The sequence below is a fragment of the Takifugu flavidus genome, chromosome 7, assembly GCF_003711565.1.
Source record: "Takifugu flavidus isolate HTHZ2018 chromosome 7, ASM371156v2, whole genome shotgun sequence".
In the NCBI taxonomy this organism is placed as follows: Eukaryota; Metazoa; Chordata; class Actinopteri; order Tetraodontiformes; family Tetraodontidae; genus Takifugu; species Takifugu flavidus.
The window spans coordinates 9,198,414-9,223,290 of NC_079526.1; the positions used below are offsets into that span (position 1 = coordinate 9,198,414).

Below are 24,877 nucleotides of genomic sequence, written 5' to 3' on the forward strand. Positions count from 1 at the left end.
TAGAGGAAACAGCTGTGGGGTCAAAGAGGCAGACAAGCTGCCCACCAAATCTGAATCATTATCACTTCTGAGGAATACCGCAGGCTTCAGGAACTGAGGACACACACCACTGACTAACAGGGCCTGGGGACGACAATTTAATGGGGTTAGTCAACTGTTCCAAGTGACACTGTGGAGAATAAATACAAACGGCGACAAACCGCAAAGCTTAGCATGTTTCAGAGAGAATTCTTCATCAAAATCAGACCCTGATGTTGATCATTCATGATGAAACGTTCCTTTTTTACCCACAGGATGTCCTTGAAGCTTGATTTCTTCGTAAATTCCCTCTTGAATGTTTTAAATTCCTCCTCAGGATAGAATTTTGGCACAGTGGAACATGTCAAAACTGTTTTTTTTTCTTGAGCCCTGTTTATTTTAAAGTCGTCAGAAGCCAACCCTGTAATTAAAATCTTATTTGGAGTTCCATAAAGTGGTATAATGCGGGCTAAGGACCATTATTTTCAGGTGTGAAGATCCACTTTGTGTAAATATTCAATCCTGCGGCCAGCACTGACGAAAATTCCACAGCAAAACTAAGACGAGAACCTCTGCAGCAGCCAAGGAGCTGTTCACATCGGCCGCGAGTCCGAGCAGATGCCTGGCAACATCTTTTTCCCCCCATCGCAGCCAGGAGGTTTGCATTCAAACACCCAGGAGTTTCAGAGTCTAATGACACACACCAGGAAGACACACACGGCTTTACAGCGCGCATGCACACACTGAATGTCATGGCAACAACCAGCTGGTCGGGTTCAGACAAAGAACTTTAGGTCCAAATCCTCCCTTTTGTGACAGGGGATGCTGCATTCTTTAGGAACCAAGAGTACGTCAGGGTGAACGTAAAAGGAGGGAAGAAAATGGGATTTTTTTCTCAGGAGTGTCAGATTCGGCTCCGTTCGTCAAGTTCTGCTGGTCGCCGCGTTTCGGCACAAGGCCTTCGAGACAAAACCGGACCCGGTGCCGCGACCTGCCACGGTCTCCTTCCTGCTGATCCTGAACCGGCCTCCTCCCCCTCCTGCTGCCTTTTAATCATTAATGAGGGCGAGGACAATGTTAGTGAGCAGGGCCTCAGTGTGCTTCCACATTCCTGTGGTTGGTTATCTGCTCAAGTCCAGTCATGCAGAAGATTCTGGCACCGCCGATCGCCACAAGCACCAACTGGGCGAAGCACGGCGCCGCACGCTAGCTCCTCGGAGCCAGGAGGAGGCGCGGCGACCTGGCAGGTATGCGAGCATGTAAGGTAATGGGGACAGGGGGAAAACAGGGCGAAACGTCAACACAACGGCGCCGCCGGCGTGGCAAAGATTTACTCCCCCACGTGCGGCAAACGCAAACATTCGAGGAGGCCGGCGCTCCACCATCCAGCGGTCACGTCCGCGGCGGCGGATTGAAACTTCCGACATTCCAGAGGGGGCTTGCGCCATTACGCCCCGACCTCCTGTCAGATCAATCTTCATAATGAGAAAAGGGAGGAGGGTTATTGGTGTGCACCCCCCTAAAAAAAGCCCACCCATTCCCAAAACACATCACCTCAAGGAGAAGCAGCCTCTCCCGTTAGCTCAGATGGCGCCGCCGAAACGGCGAGGGGGCATCGCACTCACCCCCCCATCGCCACAGCTTGGAATGGCCGCTGGTCTGATATTTTCCTGCTGCCCCCTCCAGCCAGGGCGGCTCAGCAGACTTTGATGGTTGCCAGCGTCGCGGCTCGCTGCCGATGCGAGGGCCCCGCCCAGGTGCCCCCACAGAAGCCTCCTTTTAATACCCACCCGAGGTGGCGCGCCGCGCTTTTTTTAGAAAAGCAAACAGACCGCGACCGGAAAATATTTGGCGGGGCCAAATGAGGGCCGAGCTGTGGACGTGCGGCCCCCGTCAAGGAGAACAGTTCATGCCTGTAGAGCCTCGCCTGACGGGCCAATGGCAGCTTTATGTCAGAGGTGGTGTCATGGCGGAATGTTAAATACAGCAGGAATTTTATTTGTTTTCATAAACACCAGCAGGTACCCCAGCGCAGACACGTGCGAGGACACACTCACGCAGACGGGGGGGGGGCGATCCCACGTTCTCCTCGCCCCTCCACACCTGCGGCGAGCTTGAGTGCGCCTTGATGCGCTGCCATGAGCTCAGTTCATAACTACATCAACATGTTAGCACACAGGGGGAACTTCTGCTCTGCTGCCCCCCCTTCCAGACAGAACACGCTTTCAAAGGCCTGAGTCACGCTCTCGCAGCAAGGTGAGCGGCTCCGAAGACGTCCGCGCTCGTGTCTAGACCTGAGCGTGCGCTTCTTCCCTCTGCTGACGCAAAGACAAACACAGGAGAAGTCTGACGTTCCTGAAGGTCAGTTCCTTCAGCTCCATGGAGACCCCCCCTACAGGGTGAGGTTGAGGGAGGGGGCACCAGAACCTCTGGCCAGGAAGTGAGGCATCTGGCTGTGAAGCTTCTCTAGGGTCAGCATCTGCAGGTACGGGGCACAGCCAACAGCTCCATCCATAGCGGGGCAGGTAAACGTAATGAGGGAGAAGACACGCACGCACGCACGCAAACATCACCTGCAGCATAACGCTCCTCAGTCACACCCGATCACCTCTTCCAATAACAAATCTGGTTTTCGCCTGTTTGCATCAAAATAGGTCAGATCAAATCAGAATTAAATGAGTATGCACGATTAAAGGCGCTGTAATTAGTGTTGACTCTCGGGTAGAGAGTAAATCAGCAGGCTCCCGGGGACCTGTTTGTCTCGTGACAGTTACCTGCATAGTTCACCTGCTGCCCCCCCACCCCCTCCTCACCTTCTGATAAGCCAGCTGCAGGTAGTTGTAGGGGATCCTCCGGTTGAAATCCTGCACGACGTCCTCGCTGACTTTGTGCACGGACTGCGAGCCCAGCTTCTTCTCCACGCACGCGTCCATGCACGCCGCTCTCCGGATGACCGCATCGAAGAAACGCGACTCCGAGAAGACCTGTCCGAGCTGATGCTGGTCCTGGCACCTCAGCCGGCACCGTATCCGGGTGCTGCGCACCTCCCGGTGGCTGCGCAGCGCTCCCTCCATGAACCGCACCACATTGTCGTAGTCGCTGTCGTAGAACGCCTGCACCGCGTTCTCGTACAAGAGGTCGAACGGCTCCAGGAAAGCGACGCAGGTCGTCAACAGGGCTGCGAGCAGGACTTTGGAGAGGAGACGAGCCGGCGAGAAGTTTCCTTCCATCCTCCGCTTCGGTTGTGGGGAGCGACGGGCGGAGAGGAGGAGGAAGGCGGCTGTCAGTCACGGCGGTATCAGCTGAGCCTCGGCGTGGAGTCCATTTAAAGACTCCTGGGTGGATGTTGAAGACGGCACCGGAGCTGGGCGGAAATGATGCCGCTCCAGACGGGGGACACACATTTTGTTATGACCCCCGTCTGACTCCGGTAACTCCGCCCCTCGGAGTCATGAATGGGCAGAAAACAATCGCGCTCCTGCTCCTCAGAACAGCCGAGCGGGGAGCTGCAGGGGGCCGTCGGGGACCCCCCCCCCCCCCACACACACACACACACACACACTTCTCACCTAACACTCTAAATTACCTTCGATTCATGTGAGAAGCGGACTTTTTCTTTGTGTGTTCTTCTTGCATTGGAACTCATCATTAACCCCAGCCCCCCCACACGCACACACACAAACACGCGCGCACACACACACAAATAAGACGGGCTGGTTGAATGAGGGGTTTATCAGCAGGAAGTCTCTGTTGTCTCACTCAGCGCGAGACTGTACCGCCACTTTAATAAAACGGGTCGCCACCTGGGGGCGGGTGTGGGTATTGCAGCCACAAACTTAATTAGAATAAATAAGCTGTTACTGTGCACACAATTGTTGGCATTGTATCACAATTGTTGGCAAGTATCTCTTTCTCACTGTAACTACCCCTTTAGCATTACAGTGAATCCATTCAGTCTGTTTTCTATGGACAAACAAGTAGATCGACTGATTAGAATAATGCTCAACTAAGGACACGCCTCATAAGTTTATTTTAGGTCAGACTTTTCATTTATCCCGCATGAGCTAAGGTGTGTCAATGAAACCTCTCACTGTAAACACGATTTCACCCTTTCAATTGTGATTATTAAAAATTAAATGTATCCCTGTGTAAAATGCTAGTGAGTATCTCTGCTAACTGCAGAGTGTGTGTATGAGATTGTATAGACCAGGGGTCGGCAACCCGCGGCTCTGGAGCCGCACGCGGCTCTTTGGCGCCGCCCTAGTGGCTCCCTGGAGCTTTTTCAAAAATATGAAAATGGAAATTGTTTTAATATAATTTCTGTAGGAGGAAAAACGTGACAAACATTCTTAAAAGTTTTCCAATGCTGTATAAATGTGTATAATAAATATTTAATTTCAACATCTCATTATAATGGAAGTTAAACTTAAAGCGCCATCTACAGCAGAGCGTTCACGTGGTGCGTTGTTCTCTCCAGGATGCTGCAGGGAAAATAAACATTTCATCATGAATGCTCATTATGTAGTTGTAGCCTACTTATCATTTGGAAATTAGGCTAATACAGCTAATATAGACACTTACAGCATGTGTTGCCTTTATTATAAGCCCTATATAAGGCTTTAATTTTTTGCGGCTCCAGACAGATTTGTTTCTTGTTTTTTTGGTCCAATATGGCTCTTTCAACATTTTGGGTTGCCGACCCCTGGTATAGACCCTCAGTCCCCTATTTCTTGGGCTTAGGCAGACGAAAATGATGAGCAGTTATTTGATTACTTCTCCGGGCTTATTTCTGACTTAAACTTTGACTTTAGAGGTTCTTCTCTTGTTTCCTTTATTGCATTTGTGTATAAATTGAAATGCATAAAGTAAATTTCAGGAAACAGAAGAATACATTTTCTTTGGTATTCAGTTGTCCCATACATCCATACATCCAAGCCCACTGCACGGAAAGCAGCAGCTGTAACAACAAGCTAAAATAAACACATTATTTTGAGTAAAATGAAGGCATGTGTGAAAGGAAGGAACCATCCCAGTGTCAGGAAAAGTCCTGATTGCAGGAAAACGGCTGGCTGTTTTGTGTGTGTGTGTGTGTGTGGGGGGGGGGCGCAGGATACTCTGTCAAAATAAAAACTGGTAAGATGAGGTTTTCCTTCAGTTGTTGTTCAGTAGTGTCAACTGTCCGAGTGGTTTCATGTGTTTGTGTCTCAACTCTGTGCTCATTCATTTCGTATTTACAGAGAACAGCACCAGAATACAGCGGCTCCCTGGTTTCATGTTAGTATAATGGTTTCCTTTTACACATTTAGAAGCACAACGATTGTTACGATATTTGCTGCTTCTCCTGTGAATGTTTGTGCGTGATTCCTGGGCCAAAATGCAGCACGATGATGGGGAGACGAGCACCACCCAGCGGCCTTTTCTGGTAAAGCACCAACGAGAACCATTGACTGAATGGTTCAGTTTAAATATTACACCTGTCTCCAATCAACTGTCCATTAGAAGAGTCGAAAGGTTTAGGTTTAATGTCATGCGCGACTGTGTCTGCAAGGGCTGAATGGCTGAACAGGCAGGAAAAGCAGTTCTCCATGCAGGGATTACATGAAGGCACTGAGAGGAGTTAAACAAGATTGTAACCATGATTGTGAATAATTGTTTTAGTTTGTTTGGTTCATGCAAACTGGCACCGCTGCATAAACCAGGCTGGAAAATATTAATTTGTTCAAAGCTGCCATCTCATTTGGCCTTTTTCTTCACTTACTGTGCATAATTTGGCACTATTTACTTCAGAAATAGTCTTGTGAAGCCTAGGTAATTAAAAATCGAACATTTAACAACAGAAATCAAAGGCCTGCATGTCTCAGAGCTACAAATACAACCATAAACTCTCAATCACTACACAAAAATGTGTATTTGGAATGCTAAATGGACTTTTAAAAAGGGTGATATAAGATGTGTTTTTGCTTTTTAATGGAGCCAGGATTATGAAGTTCCTGGTATTTATGGGTTGGATCTCGTGTCCTGGGTTGCGCCTCAACGCAACTTCAAACCAGTTAGTTGTATCAAACCAAAGTTATTCGATGTCGTTCGTGAGACAATGAATCATCACGCACGAATGAATGCACCCCCTTCTCTGAAATGCACGAATGTCTTCCATGTGCTTGTGCCAACAACCATCAACTGTGGCCTTAAACCCAGGATCGAACCCGGGTGAAACCTGTAATTAACAGCCATTGTTGCAGTTGGTTTCCCCACGCGGGCTGCATCATCCGATTTCAAATGTGTCTTTTAATCGGCTTCCTAAAATAAAAGCTCTCGATCTGCTGGTGCAAGCTTAAACACAACACCTGCGGATTGGCACAGATACAAGGTTGACTCCCTGCGCTAATGGGCCGAGTTGGTACTGCTCAACCAGTCTGGTGTCATTCCTGTACCGGGCCCAGGTGACAGCCGCCCGGGGCCAAACGGCCCGCTCCCTTCTTATGGCTCACATTGACAATGTTTGCTTTTGGCTGCAATTCAAACTTCAAAGTACGGTGAACACTCCCCAGAAGGTCTCCATTTTATCCGCCTCGTCCTCAGCCCTGACGCGCAGGGAGGCGAATGCCTCGACCTTTAAATGCGGTTAAACTCCACCGGTTGGTTCAGCGCATTGGCCAGACGGGTGTCGAGGGGGGGTGGAAGGTGTGTCACCGCTAACACAACAGTGTCAGTGCGGGTTTTAAGGCGGGGTTCCTGAAACAATTAATCGTGTCATGAGCGCGTTATTAAAGAAACTGAGATCAGCGTTTTTACGCATCAAATAGACCCGGGGGGGGGGTCGTTCGGTTCGTAATCAGATGATTTAGTTTTCCCACTTCTACTGGTTTTTCTTGATGCTCTCCGGGTAGGAAAAAGGGGGCGGGAAAGACAAGCGGGTATTTTTACATTTTTTTCTTTCTTATTTAAAAGTGGCCGGAGCTTTTATCGATAGTAACAATGCAAAGAGGAACATAAATCCTGACGTGTGTCGATCACCCGCCTCCGCCCTCTCTCGCTCTCTCATAAGTGGGTGTGCCTTCGTGTCTCAACACGGCGTGTTTCAGGTGATAGACACCTTTACCTGCCAGGTAGACGCGGAACAACAGTCGTCACGGTCATTTTTCACACGGTGCCGTGAACGCAGCAGCCACAGGCCGGCGGATCACACAGGTGAGTCCATTTACCTGCAGGTACGCGCCCTCCCTCACTGCGACTTTGTTGTCGTTTAAGTGTTCTCAGTTGTGTTCCAGAGCAAACACCTGCCGCGGCAGACCCACAGAGCCGTGCGTAACGCAGCGCGCATTTCTGAGCAACTCGGGACGCAGTTAGTCCGCCTCGAACCGCCGTGCGTTGTGTATCGGGACCATTCTGCCCAGGGGGCCTTTTAGGCTCTGTAGGTTTACTAAAACGTCCCAACGATCAAAAGCTCTGAACCGGGGCGACAGGCGCTCTGGAGAAGCAGCTGTTTGGCACAGCGGCCCGGTCAGAGGGACAAACGATCCTCAATAAGACGCTCGGACCAGGAAAGTGCGAGGCTCGAGTGCGCCGCAGTGTCTTTGTTTGCGTTGTCGCTGATCTGCGTTTTTAGGCAGAGTCCAAATTGCCGTCAAATGTCCCAGGACAACCCGGAATAAATATTTGCACGGGTTTGCGGCAGGATCGTCTCTTGTTTTTGTAATGCACCGACACTGAGCCCTGTACGCCCACGCGCATTGGTTGCCATATTCACGTGTCCTTTCTCTCCACAGGCGCCTTTTCCTCGCACCTTTCAGTCCCACGCTCAGCTGGAAACTTTGCCTGGAAGTTTACTCGATCGCAAAGTTTCAGTCATTGTTTCTGGTCGTGCGTGTGATGCATGACCGCGCTCAGAGGCAGGGAACCGTGCGTGAAGGCCCAATTCAAGACCTGCTGCGGTTTTCAGGGTGAATGTGCTTCATTGGGTTTCATTGGTGAAATACTGAAAAGGTCAGACGACGCATCAGAACACGAAGCCTTCCTGGTTTGTGGGGGAACAGCGCGGCTTCCAGGTTGTGACATATCCCACTGAGGGTATGGCAGCGGTGTTACCACATGCAGACGGAGCATCAGTATGTTTGGTATGTCGGTGAACCAGCTCTACTTTGCCGTTAGCAGATTATGGGTGTAACTCTGTACTGCTGAGTAGGGCTTGATTTATTAAATATGCCGAGCATTGAACGCATCGTGACATTAACTAGGCGATGACCGAGGCGAACCGAGTGTGATCATGTCTTAAAAATAATGGTCAGTATTTGATTCATTTGCACATGTGAATAAACCAGTCAGGCTTACTCCGCCAGTTTTGTGGTAATTGCCACAATTAGAATAATTATTTGTAGGTGCAAGACAAAAAAAACCCTGGAACTGTGTGTTTTTGTATAACAGGTCAACCTGCTAAATTTAGCATGTAAATGCCTTCTGCTGCTGTGGGTAGTTTTTTTCTAAATTGGAAGCAAAAACCTGTAGTACAGGTAAACCGTTTGTGGTCAGGTGACAGTAATTATGTACTAGCAATTAAATGATAAAGAAATAACTAAGATGGGTTTTTCCTGTGAAAGAACTGAAGTCGGAACCCCTTTAAAACATCAGAATTTGTATTAATTATTGTACTCTGACATGTTGAATGTAAAAGCAATTTAATTTATTGTACTTAAACAGCTGTTACAGCAATGCCAACAATTGTGTCGATTCATAAGACTGCACACAGGTTTTGAATTAAATAAAACATTTGATGTTCAAAGTAACCAGCACTTGATTCCAGCATGCCTAATGGGCAACGTCCCACGTCAGTCTTTTTACACTACCTTCAACTGTCCACCAGGCGGAGCTCTGCAGTAATAAATTATCACCTCAGTGGATGCTACAGCCACTACCCCTGCCACTTTGAAATCCCTGAAACAAATAAAAATAATAGGACAAAGATATGGCACAAATCACGTTCTGTCACCAGCAATTAACACAAAACACATCAATTTGACCTCAGTGATACAGACATGTTTATACAATACAGCCTGGACAGGGAGGGACAGCGATTGATCATTTTGGCAACATTGATCGGGGCAAGAATGGAAGAAGTCAAATGTTCCCTTAGCTTAATTATTTCTGGTGGTTAAGTTAAACCTGAACTATCCTGATCAATTTGGATTCAATGTGAATACAATTAAATGGATCCAGAAACAGCAAAAACACCAGCAGGTTTCTGACTTGATGTTGGCCTTCACTGGATCCCTGGTAGGACTTGCAGGAACGTTGGGCTGTATGGACAAGACCAAATGAGGAAAATAAAAACCAAAATGCTCCCTTTCTATTAGAACATAGGATAAAATATCTGAAGTGAAAATCATATTTTACACAACTGTTGACAAAACTTTGCAACAAATGCATTAAAAAAAAATAAAACAATTGCATTTAAATAAAGAGGACTGATCCCACCACATTTGTGCTGTATGCTCGAGCACAAACACGAACACGGACGAACAATGTACATGCATTTTACTCCGGTGCTTCTATGGATCGGTTATAGTTTGTAAATGAGGCTTGAAGAAAAGGGACAGATTGCAGGTAATTAGATAACAGCTTCCCGTTTGTGGCTTGAGCGCAGATCTGAAATGCATGTACAGAGCTGTGCACTCTCAGTAAACATGCACATAGAAATTTACCGATTACATCTTTTATTTTTTAATTTAAGCACGACCGGGTTCAAAAAGTGCCCCCAAAAAGCAGAGAGAGACCCACAGCTGATCTAAAATCAGAGTTCATGAAGCTCCGCCTCCTCGGTGGGCAAAACTACCAGCATCTCGATAAAGGCTTTTTTCTTTTGACGGAATACAGCAACAGAAAGTGGCACGTTGATGTGGCACCGAGCCGCAGCACAGATGCACAGCTGCCACGCTGGTGCACAGGACACCTCAGAGGCCGTGTTGGAGCAGACAGGCACGTCTCATCAGGAGCAGATGCACCTTCTTAAACCGCCGACATCAGGAATCAGGCCGGAAGGCCGATGTTTCGTTGTTCCCTGCGTCTTTTCAATTCACAAATATGTTGGTTTTTTTTTCTTAAAAATAAAAATAAAAAAAGATTGGTGATGAGTGTGGGTCCAGCACAGCATCAGCAGCACCATTTCTCGGACAGTTTTAAAAATAAAAAAAATCCCAGTGCCAATTTCAAGATGGTCCCAAGGCTTTTGGTCAATGGGCAGCCGATGGCTGAAGCCACAACGAAAAATTAAAACAAAAGTAGGATGAGGGGGGCGACAGTCCGTCTGCAGGGGGGAGAGAGCCTGAGTCACCGCTTGTAATAGGCACCTGAAAGATGGAGGAGACAGAAATCCATCAGCAGCTCCACACTCGCTACAAAGTCCTGCTGCGCTTTTCAGACGGCGCTTTTTCTTCCTCGTGGTTCGCCGACACCTGCTAGACTGAGCGCAGCTTTAGGTAACATAAAGAGGCATCAAGTCCACGCTTAACTGAAGCTTTTACAGTCCCAAAAGAGTTCATGAAAACTGATTTTTATTCCTTACAAGGCCGATGTAAAGCAAAAAAAGAGAGACTAAACTGGCAGCGTAAAGTTGCTGAACAAACTCAAGTACTTTCACCCGCCACTAATCAGGTTTATAGCCTCATCTTGCACATTTTAGCTGCAGTCACAGCAGTTTTAAATTTGGCAGTGATGCAGAAGGGAGCATATATTATATACACTGCTCTGCTGCATCCTCATCAGTGCTTCACTCTATTAAGATCTGCAGCAAAAAAAAGGGTGGTGGTCTACATTTGTGTGTAAAAGGGTCATGAACAGCTGACGTTCACTGACCTACAGGACCAAAATGGGGACGTGACGTCAAACCGCGCCACAAAAGTGCTGATGCTTCAGGATTTAAAGCCAACCAAATGTACTTGAATGAATGCCACTTGCCTTCGGCGTGTTTAATTACATTAAATTAAGTCAGTTTATAGCAAGGTTACATTTTTGGTCTTATTTTTGATCATTTTATCCTTGAAAGATCCCCCTGAAATCATCTAAAATGTTGACTTAAGAAATGTGCAGACAGATGGAAAACTCTTAACCCGAATGTTTTTGGGCTCAACTTATGGTGCTAATGAAAAAAAGCTAGCAGGAAATTCCTCCCCTTCTAAACCAACCAGAACTATGTTTGGGTTTTGGACAAAAAAAAGTGTTGGACCCTAAAAGCAAAAACTTTGCTTTAGGACAAAGTCACAAGCTTTTTATACTCTTCAGTTTATTCTTAATGAATATATCAAGACTGATGCATTGTGGGAAATGTGAGAGCTAAGATAAAGACAGTCATTCGAGCTCACCTTTGTTAGCAGCCTCAGGTCTGGTGGGGGCTCGAGGGGGGTGATCTAAATGTCCGTAAGGGTTCACATTCTCATAATCGTGCACCCGGGGCTGAGCAGGCCTGACAGAGGAGGACAGGAAAGAGAGTAATAGCTGTGGTTTCTGCTTCCTGTCAGTGGCTATATTTGTTCCACGCATGCAGATTTGGCTACCTGGCAGGCTTATTGTGGTTCTTCTGGTGTTCAAACTCATCTCGAGTTCTGGGCCGGACCACGTCCTCCGAATGGGGCTGAAAACCAACAGAAATTCATTGTTCCCAAAATTATGGTTCCATTCCCACAGTGGAAAAACACTTTTATGTGAGGTCAAAGATGGCACAAACATTTCACCCTGAAGCACACATTAAATAACCTCCGCTTGTGGAAAATTACCCTGTAGTCTCCCTCGTGCCGCCTCCTCTCCATCGCTATCTTCTCCATGGCGGCCCTCTCTCTGTCCCGCTCCCGCTCCTTCTCCCGTTCTCTGACCTTTTTGTACTCCTTTTTCTCCTGTTCCATTATCAGCCGGGCGATTTCCTGCCCGAGAGACCAGAACATCCACCAACTTCTGTTTTACCGAGCAACACGATCAGTGCGTTTGTCTTTCATTCACGTGTCCTGGCAATCACAACCACACATGTTAAAAAAAAAATAAAAAAAAAATGACATAACTAAAAGGTCAAAGTAGTTTTTTTGCACGCTGAGACAGGAACGGTCCAGTTTGGAGCCTGCTCAACACTGAGGGTAAACAACTGAAAAGTCATTTAAGTGGGCAGACGTCAGGAAATGAAAGGATATAAAAGGGGACCAGACGGAGCTAGTTATGCTCCCAGACTTGGTGTCCACTCACCTCATCCTGGGCCACTTGGGCTGCGCGCTCGTGCAACTTGCTGGCCTGGAATCACAAGAAAAGAAGCCGTCACAGTTCGCCCACTATGAAAAAATAAATGCACACTTTAAAAGTTGCTGCATGTTTAGTTCGGATGCTCTTTTATCTGAGTTGTGCCCGAGCGTGACTGTTCAACCGTGCTGACATGCTCGGGTGGTAAACAAACAACAGATGGTGCGTCTCCTCACTTTGATTTCCTCCTCCTGTATTTTTCTGGCCACCTCCAAGTCCTTGAGCTCCTGGTCGGTCAGATCTAGCTTTTTCATCCCCCTGGTGGTCTCATCCAGCCCAAACTCCGACTTTGACACCACCGCTCCACTTCCCCGGTGAACTATGCGACCTGCAGGCGTTTATGTGCAGGAAAAACACAGATTACATTTGCAACTGAGGAAACTTAACAAATCGGGTCAGAATTTAAAGCTATAATTTAGTTTGTTCTGATTTGAGCGGATGCCTGTTTAGTACGAAACTGATTCACACGATCAAACAATGCTCTGACTGATAGAAGAGGGCACCTTAAAGGGCTGCAGAGGATCATTTTCAAAGCGCTGAAGCCCTCAATGAATGCCAAAATTTCTTTAAGACCCAAAAAGGAAACCAAAAACAGCCCGTTCAAGGAGTGAACTGCAGCAGTCGGAGCGACGAGCGGTGTCAGCAGACAAAGCAAGAGCGAGCGCCTCCCACAGCAGAAGCAGATTCGATTCCCACAATCAGCATCAGAAATCAGCGTTGGCAACAACAGGCTATTATTTGTCATTAGTGCTCTTTCAGATCAACCCGCCACCTGAGGTTTCCACAGCAACAAACACCTCCAGCACACCACACACAACCCTGCTGCGGAGCCCGGAGATGGGCTCTTGGTGGTACCTGCATCATTGTCGGGGTGTGTGTGACTGCGTTTCCTGCTGCTGCCCTCCCCCTGTTGAGTGTCCCGCACCTCTCTGGTGGCCTCTCTCTCTTCTTCAAACACCTCTTCAGGGCTGGGGTGGACTCTTTGCCGGCCCCGGGTGCTTCTCTCCCTCTCGCCATCGTCTCCTTCCTCTTCCCATGATGCCCTGGCCTCCCTCGATGAGCTACTGCTGTGCCTGTAGTCCTCAAGTTCTCTCTCCCTGCTCCTGGTTCTTGCTCGGTCCCTCTCTCTGTCTTTCTGTCTCTGTCTGTCCCCGCTGTGTCTTCTCTCTCGGGGTCTTTCCCCATCCCTTCCAGGCTCTCTTGCCTGCCTGTGATTCTGCTCCCTGTCCCGCCGCTGTTCTTTTGCCAGGTATCGCTCCCACTCCAGGTCTCGCCCCCTCTCTTGCTTATACTCCCTGTCCCAGCCCTTGTCTCTCTCTCGGGGGCTCTGCGGTGGAGGTGGTCTGACTGGCTTCTCTTTCCTCCTCACGACCTTCTCTGCATCCTCATCCCAGTGGCTTCTGGATCTGCCACTTTCTGCGGGCTCATAATTTTGGTACCTGTCCCCACGCTTGCCTCTAGAGGTTAGCAACTGCTCCGAGTATGGATCTCCATGACTGCTCCACCCTCCTTCGTCCAGCAGATGGTGCTCATGATTTCTGGAGCGACTGTGGGGGGGTGCAGGTTCTTGTCTGGGGTGCCTGCTCCGTTTGGGCTCTTTTGAGTGATTGTCCTGAGGGTAATCATAGAGCGAGCTGCTTGGAGCATCCTGTTGACCTGGGGAGGTCGACCTGTGACGGATGTGTTTGTCCAAGTCCAGGGGTCCTCTTGCAGCTGAAGAGGGAAGAGGTGAAGCAGCGACGGCAGCAGGTGGACAGATAGATGAAGAATAAGGTTTATAAGTGCATAAAAGGTGCAGGGTCAGATGGTTAGTAAACATGGAATAAAATCGTTTTTGTGAGGATGGACATGGTCAAAAGAGAAAACAAACACGCGCCACCAAGAGATTAGTGGAACCAAAAACACGAAAAAGGCCCTTTGCGGATCAGCATCTGGTAGCGCAGAGCTCCAACCTCTTCAACGATTGTACTTTTATTCAATACCAAACAATGAGCATCAACACCCCTGTGGAGTTTTGTCAGGCACACCCTCATTTACTCAAACAAGTGGAGAGAGAGAGAGAGAGAGAGAGAGAGAGAGAGAGGAGAGGGAGGGAAAGAGAGGGAGAGACAGAGAGAGGGGAGAGAGAAGGCAGAGAGAGAGGGAGAGAGGGAGGGAGGGAGGAAGAGGGGGGATGAGTGATATGTGTATGTTTTTGCACGCCAGCTGGTTTTATGAGGATGTCAATGAGCAGAGTTTAATAACTGCTCCATCAGTTAAGTGTCATGTGTGAAGTCACTCTTTCACTCTGGCAGCTACTTAAATCATGCAGACGTCAGAACCCTGAACCACTGTAACAGCCACATGAGCAGCCCTCATTTACGGCTTCTAAAGCTACACTGTTAAACATTCGCTAATGCTGCATTAGCATTGTTCCTCTGTTCTCAAACGCGCCATCGTGGCAGCATTTGTTCCCGTGGACAACCATAGAACCATAGAACCAATTTTGTCCTCAACATCATCAACAAACCAAGAATTTCAGCAAGAATGTACATTTCAGTCCATTTGCACAATCTGACTGACAAAGTGTCAACTTGCATAAGTCAACAAGGTAAATCACAAGAGTACCGTGGGGGAACCTGCTGGCCTGAGATTGGCTGAAGCTCAGACTCAAGCTCAGCTCAAAGGAATTCACTGATCTAACCGGACTTTGTTGACATTCAAAGGCTGGGAACAGCAGATGAGCGGGAGCACAGGTGCTGCCCAGAGAGGGTAGATATTTAACTAAAGCCTGCATGCAGATGCTGCTGCATCAAACTGTAGAGTTGCAGGAGTGTAGAACTTCTACTGTGCAGTGGGGACCTGCACATATACCACATGAAAACAAACATTTGGAAGATAGGGTAGCACCATCCATGGGTGTAGAGGAAGGCACAGGGCGCAGGTGATCTATGCAGTAATGACAGCGAGACAGCTTCTCAGTCATGTTTTGGGTCAACGTTGCCATCCTGAGGGAAATGGGTCAAAGCTATAGAATCTGCGTCTGAGGAACGCACGTCGTTTCAAGAAGATCTGCAGCAAACAACCCATGATACATTAAATCTGTTGAACACACACACCCACACCCACACTATTCCCTCACCTCCATGATCCTCAAAGTACTCCTCTTCAAAGTTTGATTCCAGCTGCTTCTGTCTCTTCCGTTCCTCCTTCATCTCCTTCTCCTGCAGCTTACGAGCGATGGCCTACAAATCCACCAGAATCACGTTGTTACACACAGACACAGAGCGGTCTCTGACAAACACAAGTTTATTTGAAAATAGCAGAAATATGTCATCTTTGCCATTAAAGAAAATAATTAGTTAGCCTAACAAAAAAAATAAAATTGGGCCACTCATTTACGTGTGCGTGTGTTTGAGTTCCTGCTCCTTGTGATCTAGAGAGCTCAAATATGTCCACCAGGTTAAATATTTGTCAGACTCTTTGTGAAAGCCTTACAATCTTACACCTCTGCTGAACACACTGGCAAAGGCATAAATAAAGACAAATAAAGACACTGTGACCCTTTTGATCTCTTATTTACTGCATTACTATTTAAGTTAAATGATGCAATGACACAATAATACTGCAGGTCAAATCACGAATGACTAACCAGCATTGTGCTGGGAAAAGTCAGGTGTGTGTGTTTGTGTGCGTCTGTGTGTCTTACAGCATCTTTCTCTTCCTGCTGTCGCTGTTGCTCGGCCTGTCGGACCAGTTGCTCCTGTATTTCCTTTGCAATCTCATTATCTTGGCGCTCACTGATGGTCATATAGGACGGAGTGTTGGTGCATACATGGAGGACATAAGAAAGATTGATTAGAGTTGCATAATTGTCTAATAGCTGCAGGATTGGTCACGTTTTACTGCCAATGTTTGGTTATAAAAATGATGACATCATGGATTTCTGACCTTTGAAACTTGAAAATGACCCCACAGGTATGTTAGAGCGTGACACATTAGCCAGCAAAACAGAGACTGAAGCTGAAAACATTCTGAAAAAATGTAGTTTTTAGGAAGGGGGAGGATCATTTGGCCCGTTGGGATGTTGATCCAACAGCTTGCTTTGGCTCGATCACATCTTTAAACAACACGATCTTGACGACAACACCATCTGCCTCGCAGGCTGCCGTGTGAAGATTACACGTCTTTAGAGCCTCCGCACTCCAACTGGCTTCTGCTGCACCTGTACTCCTCTTAAAGTTCCAGGTTAAATCTGGCGGGCGTGAACGCCACCAACGGTGCGGCCACACAGCATCGGTGTGTGTTTAGACCGATGCCAGAGTGGGCGAATGATGATGATGAGACAGTGTGGATGGAAGAGCGAGAGAGGGAGCATCTGGTCTCTCCCTGAGGGTGCTAACCTAACTCTGGAGCTATCTGAGCTGTGTAGGATTGGAATCACTGGGCTATGAGTCAGAAAATGCATTAAATTAACCAGAGCGGAGTCTTTTTTGGCAGGTGGGGTGCAGGGTTGGACTCAAACAAGTCACTCTATAGTATAGTAGTAAACAACCTTGAACATGCCAATATTTCCCATTCTTTACCCAATATGTGGGAGCCATCTCAGTCATTAATATTGTAAACAGTAGAGTTAATTATCAGTGTAGAATGTTTGTGTGTGTCTGACACTTACAGGTCAGTGTGCTGTTTCTGGCTCTGCACTTTGGCCCAGTGATCCTCCTCCTCCTGCAGTTTCTTGGCCACCTGCAGGTCCTTCTGCACCAGTTTGCTCTTATTGACGTTGGACGCCAAGTGGCTCTCAACTGTGGACGCAAAAACATAGCAGCAGCTCATCAACACAACAAGAACACCGTGAGTTTAGAATATTTGAATGGATCCTGATACTTTCCTCCCTGAAAAGCAGGACTGTGGATTCAGAAAAGAAGATTAACGGTCGGGACACTGATGCTCCAGCCGAGAGTGATAAAAACAGGGCGCTCTTAGTCACTGAGAAATGACTGTTCGCAGCTGAGGTGCCGTTCCAAGGTTGCGAGATGGCACATCGCAGACCATAACAGATGATAAAGCTTGCGTGATGACGCACTCCTAGCACTTGGTGAACAAGGAGGACATCAGTCACTCCCTCAAGACAGCCTCACCTGGCCATCCATCTGGCCCGGCCTTTCGCATGAGCAGAACCGTATTACTTTTGGCAATTTACCCTGGGAAGCCTCAATATGGTTTTCTATTTCAGTCAGGAAACTGATTCAGTCACGCTGGCGATTTCATAAAAAGTCCAGGGATTTAGATTGATTTTTTCTTTAGTGGCGACAGTGATCAATTGTCATGGTTTGTGATACAGGACAAAAAATATTTATTGGCAGGTGGTTATCCACAGACACATTTTCCTTCATAAAGAGCACAAATGACCGGACCTTTTCCTCAACTTCTTCAGCTCTGAGGAGATCATGAGTTAGAGAATGGGAGGGTAGGTTAAAGAACTTGTTTTACTATTCTAGGGTGGACCAGAGAAATCTTACCCTGGAAACATGCTGACACAGCCATGAAGCAATGTTTCCAATGCCACAACTGGATGTTTTACTGCTTTAAATGTCTGACTGAAATAAAGCTGTCCCTGCACTAGCTTAATGAGAGGGTGCCATAAAATAAATCTGGTCCCGCCATCTATTGATGTGAAATGAGGAAAAAGGGGAAGAATCTTATGTGTTGCCCAGCACAGCCTTCTGTGACCTCAGAGGTCAAAGGCGAAACAAACATTTTACATCAAAAATGTATCATTTAAAGACAAACCGATCGATTGGCTTCCAAAGGATTAATGTCAGACACGGATAGGATGGGAAAACCTCCAAGTGTATTCAGGAATCTGTTGTCATTGATCCTTCAGATGTATCAGTTTAAAAAGTCAACCACAACAGTTCAGTCCACTAAACTGTATTGATAATGGAAACTGACCTTGTTACGTTACAACAGGAATGTTGCTGCACATTCCTGCCGCATCCATCAGTAGGATCTGTGAGGTGACGTAAGCTAGCAATCTAGCACCATTAATCACTGGAAAAATGAGTAATGTTTGAATATTGCTCTGAGCGCCACAATGCTGCAGCGCTGCCAGCTGCACATAAAAGCAGATGACACATTTTCCCCCATTTCTGGTGCCGTTGAAATCCTGTTCGTTCCTCCGAAGGAGACCCTGGACCCCAAAAGCAGTCTGTCTTTACTCCCTTTCATAAAATGAATGAATTCCTCCTGACTTAACCATGTTAACGCCACTGAGGCGGTGGTGCTGTAGTTATAGCTTTAGCTAGAGCAGAGGTCCTACGCTCACGCTGGATCACAGCCAAGAAATCACTTTGTACAATGATACGCCGACCTGCTCCACAGAGCCTCCAACATGCTTCCATTCACTCCTGAGAGTTCTGCACTTATTCACTTTGGTTGTGTTCTGAGCTCTTCTGGATGTTTGCGCCGATACCACACCGGACCTTTGAGAGGCCTTATCAGCCGACTGTCCAAATACTTTCCAGCCACTCTAAATGGTGGTGCTGGGTATAAAACGGCTGTATCACCAAACAGGACACTCTTGTTTAATCTCATGAAGCTTAAAGTCTTCATGAGAGAACATTTAATTTCACTAAAACTTTTTTAGCAAATCTGCAGCAGCCGCAGTGTTTGCAGTGCGGTTGAACCACAGTTTATGGAGCCTTGGTCGGACCTCTGACTGTGTCCTTTATCCCGTAGGAAACATTTCTCAGAGGTGAAAAGAAAGCGAGGATCGCTCTACTAGATAAACAAATTTCATTGTTCCCCATTTTGCAAACCCGGCATTAAAGAGACCTCCTGAAAGAACACAACTTGCTCAAGACGTGATGTAGACACAACAAAGATAACTAACTTGTCTGCACCTCATCTGCAGGAACAGCACAAATCATGAGGCAGAAGGGCGGAACGTGACCACGGGTTCAGAGAAGTGAGAGTTCTAACAGACTGCAAAAAACCCACATGTGGGCCAGCTGGATGACGAATATGTCACACTTACTCTCTTGTTCCTGAAGGGTGTAAGCCAGAGAGTGGTCCTCCAGCACAGCAAAGTCTCGACACACTGGGGGAAAAAAAGAGCAAAAACACACACAGATTAAACCTTAAAAAGAATGTTAAGTTCAGCCAAGCAAGAATCTAAATCTATGTCTTCATAGACCCATAAATGGAAACAGTAGCGGCTTTTGTGTTGTTTGTTTACAGTAAATGTGTTTCCGGTTACTTTCTGACCAAAAAGACAAGTGAAACCTGAAGATAAAGAACTGGAAAAAGCAGAAAAGGCTTCATAAACATGATGGAAACTGTGCGTTGGCACTTCTCCTCCACCAGATTACTCAAAAGTTCTGACATGACTCCGTTTTGGATCATTTCAAAAGTTTCACATCAAATGCCGGTGGTTTCCTGAACAGGAAAGAACTAAATAAAAAAGGCAGTTAGATCCTTTTCCCAGAATCTCAGCTCATCACAGCAAAGGATCATGGCAAGGTCATTTCATCATGTAGTCCGCATGGACTCCACTACGCAGCAGGACACTTCTCTTCAGATGAAAGATGTGTAAACAACACTAAATATAGAAGAATGCAATTACGCTGGGATTTCATCATGGAGGAATCATACTCGGCTCAGAGAGAATAAAACCAAAGAAAGATTCTGAAGGGATCAGAACGATCATGATGCAAACTGATTACAGACCTCGTCAGACTTTCAGCCTATCATCTGCCATTAAAAAGCATGTTCAAGCAACAAAAATCTGACAGAGACGGGCTTGAATATGCCGGGGACAGTAAAGGAAGCAGTGCCACATGTTCCAGCATTCCTGGTTGTATTTGGGAGAAGGGCAGGTTGGATTTCACCAGATTCTGTGTGGATGAGAACGAGATCTCTACAAAGCCGCCAACTGGCTCAGAGCGGGATGGGATCTGATTAACGCACACCCCGCTTTTTCTCCCCACCATATGTTTAATCTCCTTAACCAGAAAACTAAGATTAAGTCTGGGTGGTATACATAGCTCACATAACAGTGGATAGTTGTTAGAATGCGATCTGTGGAGGATGCCTATTAGTCTGGACAGACATGATACTGGGCTGATCATATCGATGGAAAAGATCAAACTAGATGCACATGGTTCCCTTCAAGATAAGCCCTAAACCTTATTATGACAGACGGCTGTTTTACATCAAAATATCCAAAGCTATTGGAAATGAATTGTAAAATCTGTAAGACTGATGCATAGCACCTCTAAAATGGCCCTCGTGGCACAGCTGTAATTAAATCACCACAGACTATGATTATCCAGAGAATCTTTTAAATATCATCTTTATATACCCCGACATATATCCATATGTTTGTGAAAGACAGAACAGGCGTCCTGTGCACAGATCAATAGTTTCACTCATCCTCACACGTGGGATGAAAGTGGAATTTTCCCAGCTCAGTCTTTCCATGCAGAGACCAGCCAAGTCTGCAGCCCTGCGCGTTCAGACTTCTCTGACCAGAATAACAAGCACACGTTTGTCCGAACCAACCATCCACCAGCACAGCATCTCATACACATTTTTTTTTTTTACCGATACAGCAAATCCCATTAATGGAAGTAACAGAAGCTCTTATGGAGACAAAAATCAAGAGGCCAGTTGGCACTAACCAAACTACGTTTGTCCCAAACGCGATTCCTGTTTTTTTCCCTCTATAACATACATATGTAATATTTTAAAACGGACTTGTTTTTTTTGTTAAAGTCTTCTACTATATTCATAATCTACAGCCTCAGAAGTCAAACACTGAAAACGTGACGTCATGTGCTAACCACTCTTCTCCCTGTTGTTAATGTCTCTTTCTATCGTTGGATTTAAATCGGGACATTAAATCTGGCTCAGCCGCATCAGTGCAGGCGAAATCTAAGTCCAGACGCGCTAACATCCAACACTACAGGACAGTGTATGACAGAAAGAAGCACCTGTGTTAACATTAGCCCAGCTACTATCACCGAGACAGATCAATGCGAGGCTAGCTGCCTTCAACACCAGCCTACAGATATCATGTAAACATTACCCTCTTTCACTCCAGGTAGGTTTTTCTTGTCGATGCTAACGTTACATTCAGCCATGTTGTCACCGATAATGAGTGCTGACGCCGAAATACACTTCCGCGTTACTTCCGAAGGCTCAACCGCGGGCTGATTGATCGCTTTGACTCATAAACCCGATTGATAGTTCAGGTGCAAACGCCCCTTTTGATTAGTTTCGGTTCGGCGGCCTCCCTCTCTCCCTCTCTCGGTGCGGCGCTGCTCTAATTGTCCAGCAGGTAACCTACTGGAGCTAGCTGCCTGTCAGGATCCCTCGCGCCCTCCCCTCCCCTCCCTCGCGCCCTCCCTCGTGCCCTCCCTCGCGCGTCTTTCCTATGGGACCAGACATAGAAATCCAGCCACTTCCGCTTTAACGTTTCAAAACAAAAGTTACTACTTCCAGTCGTTTACAACTACTACTACTACGACCACTACTAAAACATTGCTACTATAATAATGTAGTTTATATAATTATATAATGATATTAATAGTAATTTGAGCTCAATAGTATTCCCGATAATAGTCTACAGGCGCCTTTGTTCTTGACTGTAACCCGTAATATTGAAGACTAAGCTTTCTTACTTCCGGTCTGGTGGACTTGACTTGATGCACCACGTTGGCCGTTCAGCGACTGATGACATCCGCAGCAGCTGGTTCGAGAGGTGGAAGCCAAAGGTAACACTGCTGTCTAAACCAGAGAAGATTAAGGGGCAGGAAAATTCAGGAGGACGCGTTTTTTCTTTGAAGAAGTCAAATAATAAGAAACCGTTCCAAGACCCCCCCCCCCCCCCCCCCACGCACACACGTGTAATGAGAGCATGTGATTTTAATTGTATGGCCTTTTTGCGCCATCTAGTGGTCAGCATCTCCAATTGCAGTTGCCCAATCAAAAAAAAAAATCGTTTTTTTAAAATTACATAGTTATACTGCATTCACATGGATGTAAGTCTTTCCTTAGAATGGAAAAGTTAAGAGCATAAGTGACATTACAGGTATTACTATTTTACAAAATGTTTTATATATATATGCATCATTCAGAAAAAAAAAACACTGGCCTTGGGGCAAAAAGCTGACATCGAACTGTTTATTATTGTCTTCCATCTCATGCAGGCTCACCGAAGTCTATCCCAGCCACTACCAGGGCCCACCTACCTTCCATACTCATCCACTATTCAGAGTAACCAGTTAACCTCAATAAGGATAAGTGGCAGTTAGCAGATGATAAATGAACAAATGAATGAATGGCTTAAGCTAATTTATATGTCTTTGTACTGGTGGAGGACATTTCAGCCTCAAACCCTGCTTGGCATCAGACCAAAGACTTTCACTCTGAGAGAGAAGCCACTATTGGAAATATGTAAAGCAATTTCCCAGTAGTATATTTAATCAAGAGTATTGAATCTATGAAGTGAAGAATTAATCCCTACAGTTGTTTCTAATGGCAAGCTTTTATTTATTGTGCTGTCACGTGTTCTGAAATTGAATGACTAAACTGATGGATTTTTTTGAAGGGCAGGAAGTAAGGTCCTTTTATGAGGCCAGCAATTACAATATTTAGGACGTGCAGAAAACTATTTATTTCCTTAAATTTGCAAATCTTAAATCTTCTCAGTCAGATGCACAGGAGTCGATTTTGCTTGATGCACAGACCAGACCGCCGTGACTTAAGAGGCGCTGGGTAGTTGGCTGCTGCTGGGCACCGTGATGGATGGTTCCTTCAGCCCCACGTCAGTCCCACGTCAGTCCCCGAGCCAAGACCGAAGAACCTATGACGCACTTAGAGACTGAATTAATTCACTCACCCTCTCCTTCCCCCTATCAAGCCACTCCCCTGTAACTATTTAAAGAAGCAATTAATGTAAAAGAAAAGTACTTGCAAGTGCCAAGAACATCTGATTCTGGACTCCCATAAACAGTAGTTTGATTAATAGATTCCTCTCTCTGTTTGATTTGCCCGTCTCATTCTGATTTATGGTCAGTGACCTCACCTCGAACGTCAGATTGTGTATTTCACTCAGACGGTCCACGGGCCACGTAAAAAGGTGCCCTATTGATGAAAACCATAGTGCCTGGTTATTGATTTAGTATGTCAGGCACTGACATGGCCCCTCCTCCTGCACCCTGACAGGATAAATACCGGTACATTGAAGGGATGGACCGAAGGCAGTGGGCTGTCCGTGTTGCATTAGGGAGGGCTCAAAGTGCCGCATTAGTTTGGGACCTTCCAATAATGGAAAGGCTTGTAGCTTTCGACTACTGCTTGGGGCTTTTGAGTTTGCTACTACTCCAGGGAGTGCTTAATGTGGAGGGACGGAGCCTATTCTCCCCTGGTAAGTGCTGCAAAGAGGTAACTTTAGTTCTAGTGCCAGTGAAGATGCTGCTTGCAAGCGCTGTTAAGATGCTCTCCGCTCCGGTTTTGTGACGCCTGAGGTTGCATTTTTCATGTTGTGCAGGCAACGACGTGTTTGATCCAAGAGAAGACACAGACCCAGAGGGCAAGATTCTGGCAATGTTACTGCAGAAGAGTTTAGATCCTGTTGAAACGAAGGACCCTTTAGGTGAAACAGAAAACACCCAGACTATATGTACATCATCCGAATGTTTTCTGGCTGTGATTTCAAACATTTTCTTGATTGCAGGTCTTGAGCTGGCCCACAAGCTGGTTGAGCTGGAGCAGGTACGCATATATTTGCAGGTTTAAATCGCTTTCATGCATTTCTTATTTTAATATGTCCTGTGTAGACGGGAGCACCTGAATGTTCCAAATGTGTCTTAATCTGTCTGCTCTTATCTCGTGTTAGCTGGAAGCACTCAGGGAGGACCTGGCACTGGAGAGACAGATCACAGAAAATTTGGCCAAAGGCAAATCCATAAATCAAAAGAGGAGTGAACGTAAGTCAGTTCAAGTCTTTGGTTATCACAGTTATACTCACAGATTGTCCATCTTTTGAATTTCAACCTCTTTCACCTGCAGCTTGCTTCTGGAAGTACTGTGTCTAATGGGTGGAGAAGCATTCTGAACTCCAAGATAGCCTTAAACCCCCCAACGGCAGTAAAAGAATCTCACTGGATCGATTTCAGCAACGTGGATGTAGTATGAATTAAATCACCAATAAATGTGTCACATCCTCCTAATGCCATAAGATGATATTAAAGAAACTGATGTTTACATATGTAAATAGCTCTCCGGTAGCACCGGCCGCGTGCTGACAGGATGTTGTGGAACGTGCAGAATGTAATTGACTGCAAAGATCTTCACTTAATTTATTGGCAGGTGCTTGTTTATGTCGCCACCTTGTGGTAGATCTTGGAATGTTTATTTAAATGAATAAAACTCTAACCTCAAGCTTTTGATGTGAAAATATTTCAATCAACGTGCTTCTATTGGGAAAAATATTACATTTCAAGGACACCGTTTATGATATTATCATCACTTATTATTATTATTACTGTTATTATTATTATTAATTTCCTATTGACTTACACTTTACACTGCCTAGCCTGCT

The 24,877-nt window shown here is 46.3% G+C and overlaps 3 protein-coding genes and 1 long non-coding RNA gene across 8 annotated transcripts in view; 2 read left to right on the forward strand and 2 right to left on the reverse strand.

Annotated features, from left to right (window-relative positions):
* p3h2 (prolyl 3-hydroxylase 2) overlaps positions 1-3,524 on the reverse strand; it is a 28,098-nt gene extending 24,574 nt beyond the window's left edge. Inside the window, exon 1 of the mRNA XM_057037239.1 lies at positions 2,832-3,524. Coding sequence (XP_056893219.1) covers positions 2,832-3,248 — 417 coding nt within the window. The 5' untranslated portion in view covers positions 3,249-3,524. The remainder of the gene's footprint in view (positions 1-2,831) is intronic.
* Positions 3,525-7,121: 3,597 nt separating this feature from the next.
* On the forward strand, positions 7,122-8,952 carry LOC130528211 (uncharacterized). Its single transcript, XR_008951236.1, has 2 exons — positions 7,122-7,206; positions 7,785-8,952. It is a non-coding gene; the product is annotated as an uncharacterized LOC130528211 (long non-coding RNA).
* ccdc50a (coiled-coil domain containing 50a) lies at positions 8,674-22,007 on the reverse strand. 4 transcript variants are annotated; one of them, XM_057037247.1, is made up of 12 exons: positions 21,954-22,007; positions 19,307-19,369; positions 16,943-17,072; positions 15,977-16,067; positions 15,410-15,512; positions 13,144-14,001; positions 12,465-12,616; positions 12,238-12,282; positions 11,781-11,924; positions 11,562-11,638; positions 11,370-11,470; positions 8,674-10,358 (listed from the first exon to the last, which is right to left on the reverse strand). In XM_057037247.1, coding segments are annotated over exons 1-12 (1,785 nt in total). In that variant the 5' UTR covers positions 21,955-22,007; the 3' UTR covers positions 8,674-10,338. The 4 variants fall into 4 exon arrangements, with proteins under 4 accessions (XP_056893227.1, XP_056893225.1, XP_056893226.1 ...); XM_057037245.1 differs by lacking the exon at positions 21,954-22,007 and adding an exon at positions 21,359-21,670; XM_057037246.1 differs by lacking the exon at positions 21,954-22,007 and adding an exon at positions 21,620-21,648.
* uts2d (urotensin 2 domain containing) lies at positions 21,963-24,717 on the forward strand. Of its 2 annotated transcripts, XM_057037265.1 has the most exons (7): positions 21,969-22,046; positions 22,482-22,548; positions 23,500-23,701; positions 23,825-23,929; positions 24,011-24,048; positions 24,173-24,263; positions 24,346-24,717. In XM_057037265.1, exons 1-7 carry the CDS (start codon positions 22,006-22,008, stop codon positions 24,369-24,371), a joined length of 570 nt encoding a protein of 189 aa, XP_056893245.1. In that variant the 5' UTR covers positions 21,969-22,005; the 3' UTR covers positions 24,372-24,717. The 2 variants fall into 2 exon arrangements, with proteins under 2 accessions (XP_056893246.1, XP_056893245.1); XM_057037266.1 differs by lacking the exon at positions 22,482-22,548 and having other exon boundaries at positions 21,963-22,046.
* The last annotated feature ends 160 nt before the right edge of the window (positions 24,718-24,877 follow it).

Excerpts from the sequence above, each read along its gene's own strand:
- ccdc50a (XM_057037245.1), bottom strand. The coding sequence starts at position 21,413 with ATGGCTGAATGTAACGTTAGCATCGACAAGAAAAACCTACCTGGAGTG. Across the intron at positions 15,513-15,976 it reads AGCAGGAAGAGAAAGATGCT|GCCATCGCTCGTAAGCTGCA; the intron begins GTAAGACACACA and ends GTGGATTTGTAG. Across the intron at positions 11,925-12,237 it reads CCCAAGTGGCCCAGGATGAG|GAAATCGCCCGGCTGATAAT; the intron begins GTGAGTGGACAC and ends TCTCTCGGGCAG.
- uts2d (XM_057037265.1), top strand. The coding sequence starts at position 22,006 with ATGACATCCGCAGCAGCTGGTTCGAGAGGTGGAAGCCAAAG. Across the intron at positions 22,549-23,499 it reads ATACTCATCCACTATTCAGA|GATAAATACCGGTACATTGA; the intron begins GTAACCAGTTAA and ends GCACCCTGACAG. Across the intron at positions 24,264-24,345 it reads AAATCAAAAGAGGAGTGAAC|CTTGCTTCTGGAAGTACTGT; the intron begins GTAAGTCAGTTC and ends TTTCACCTGCAG.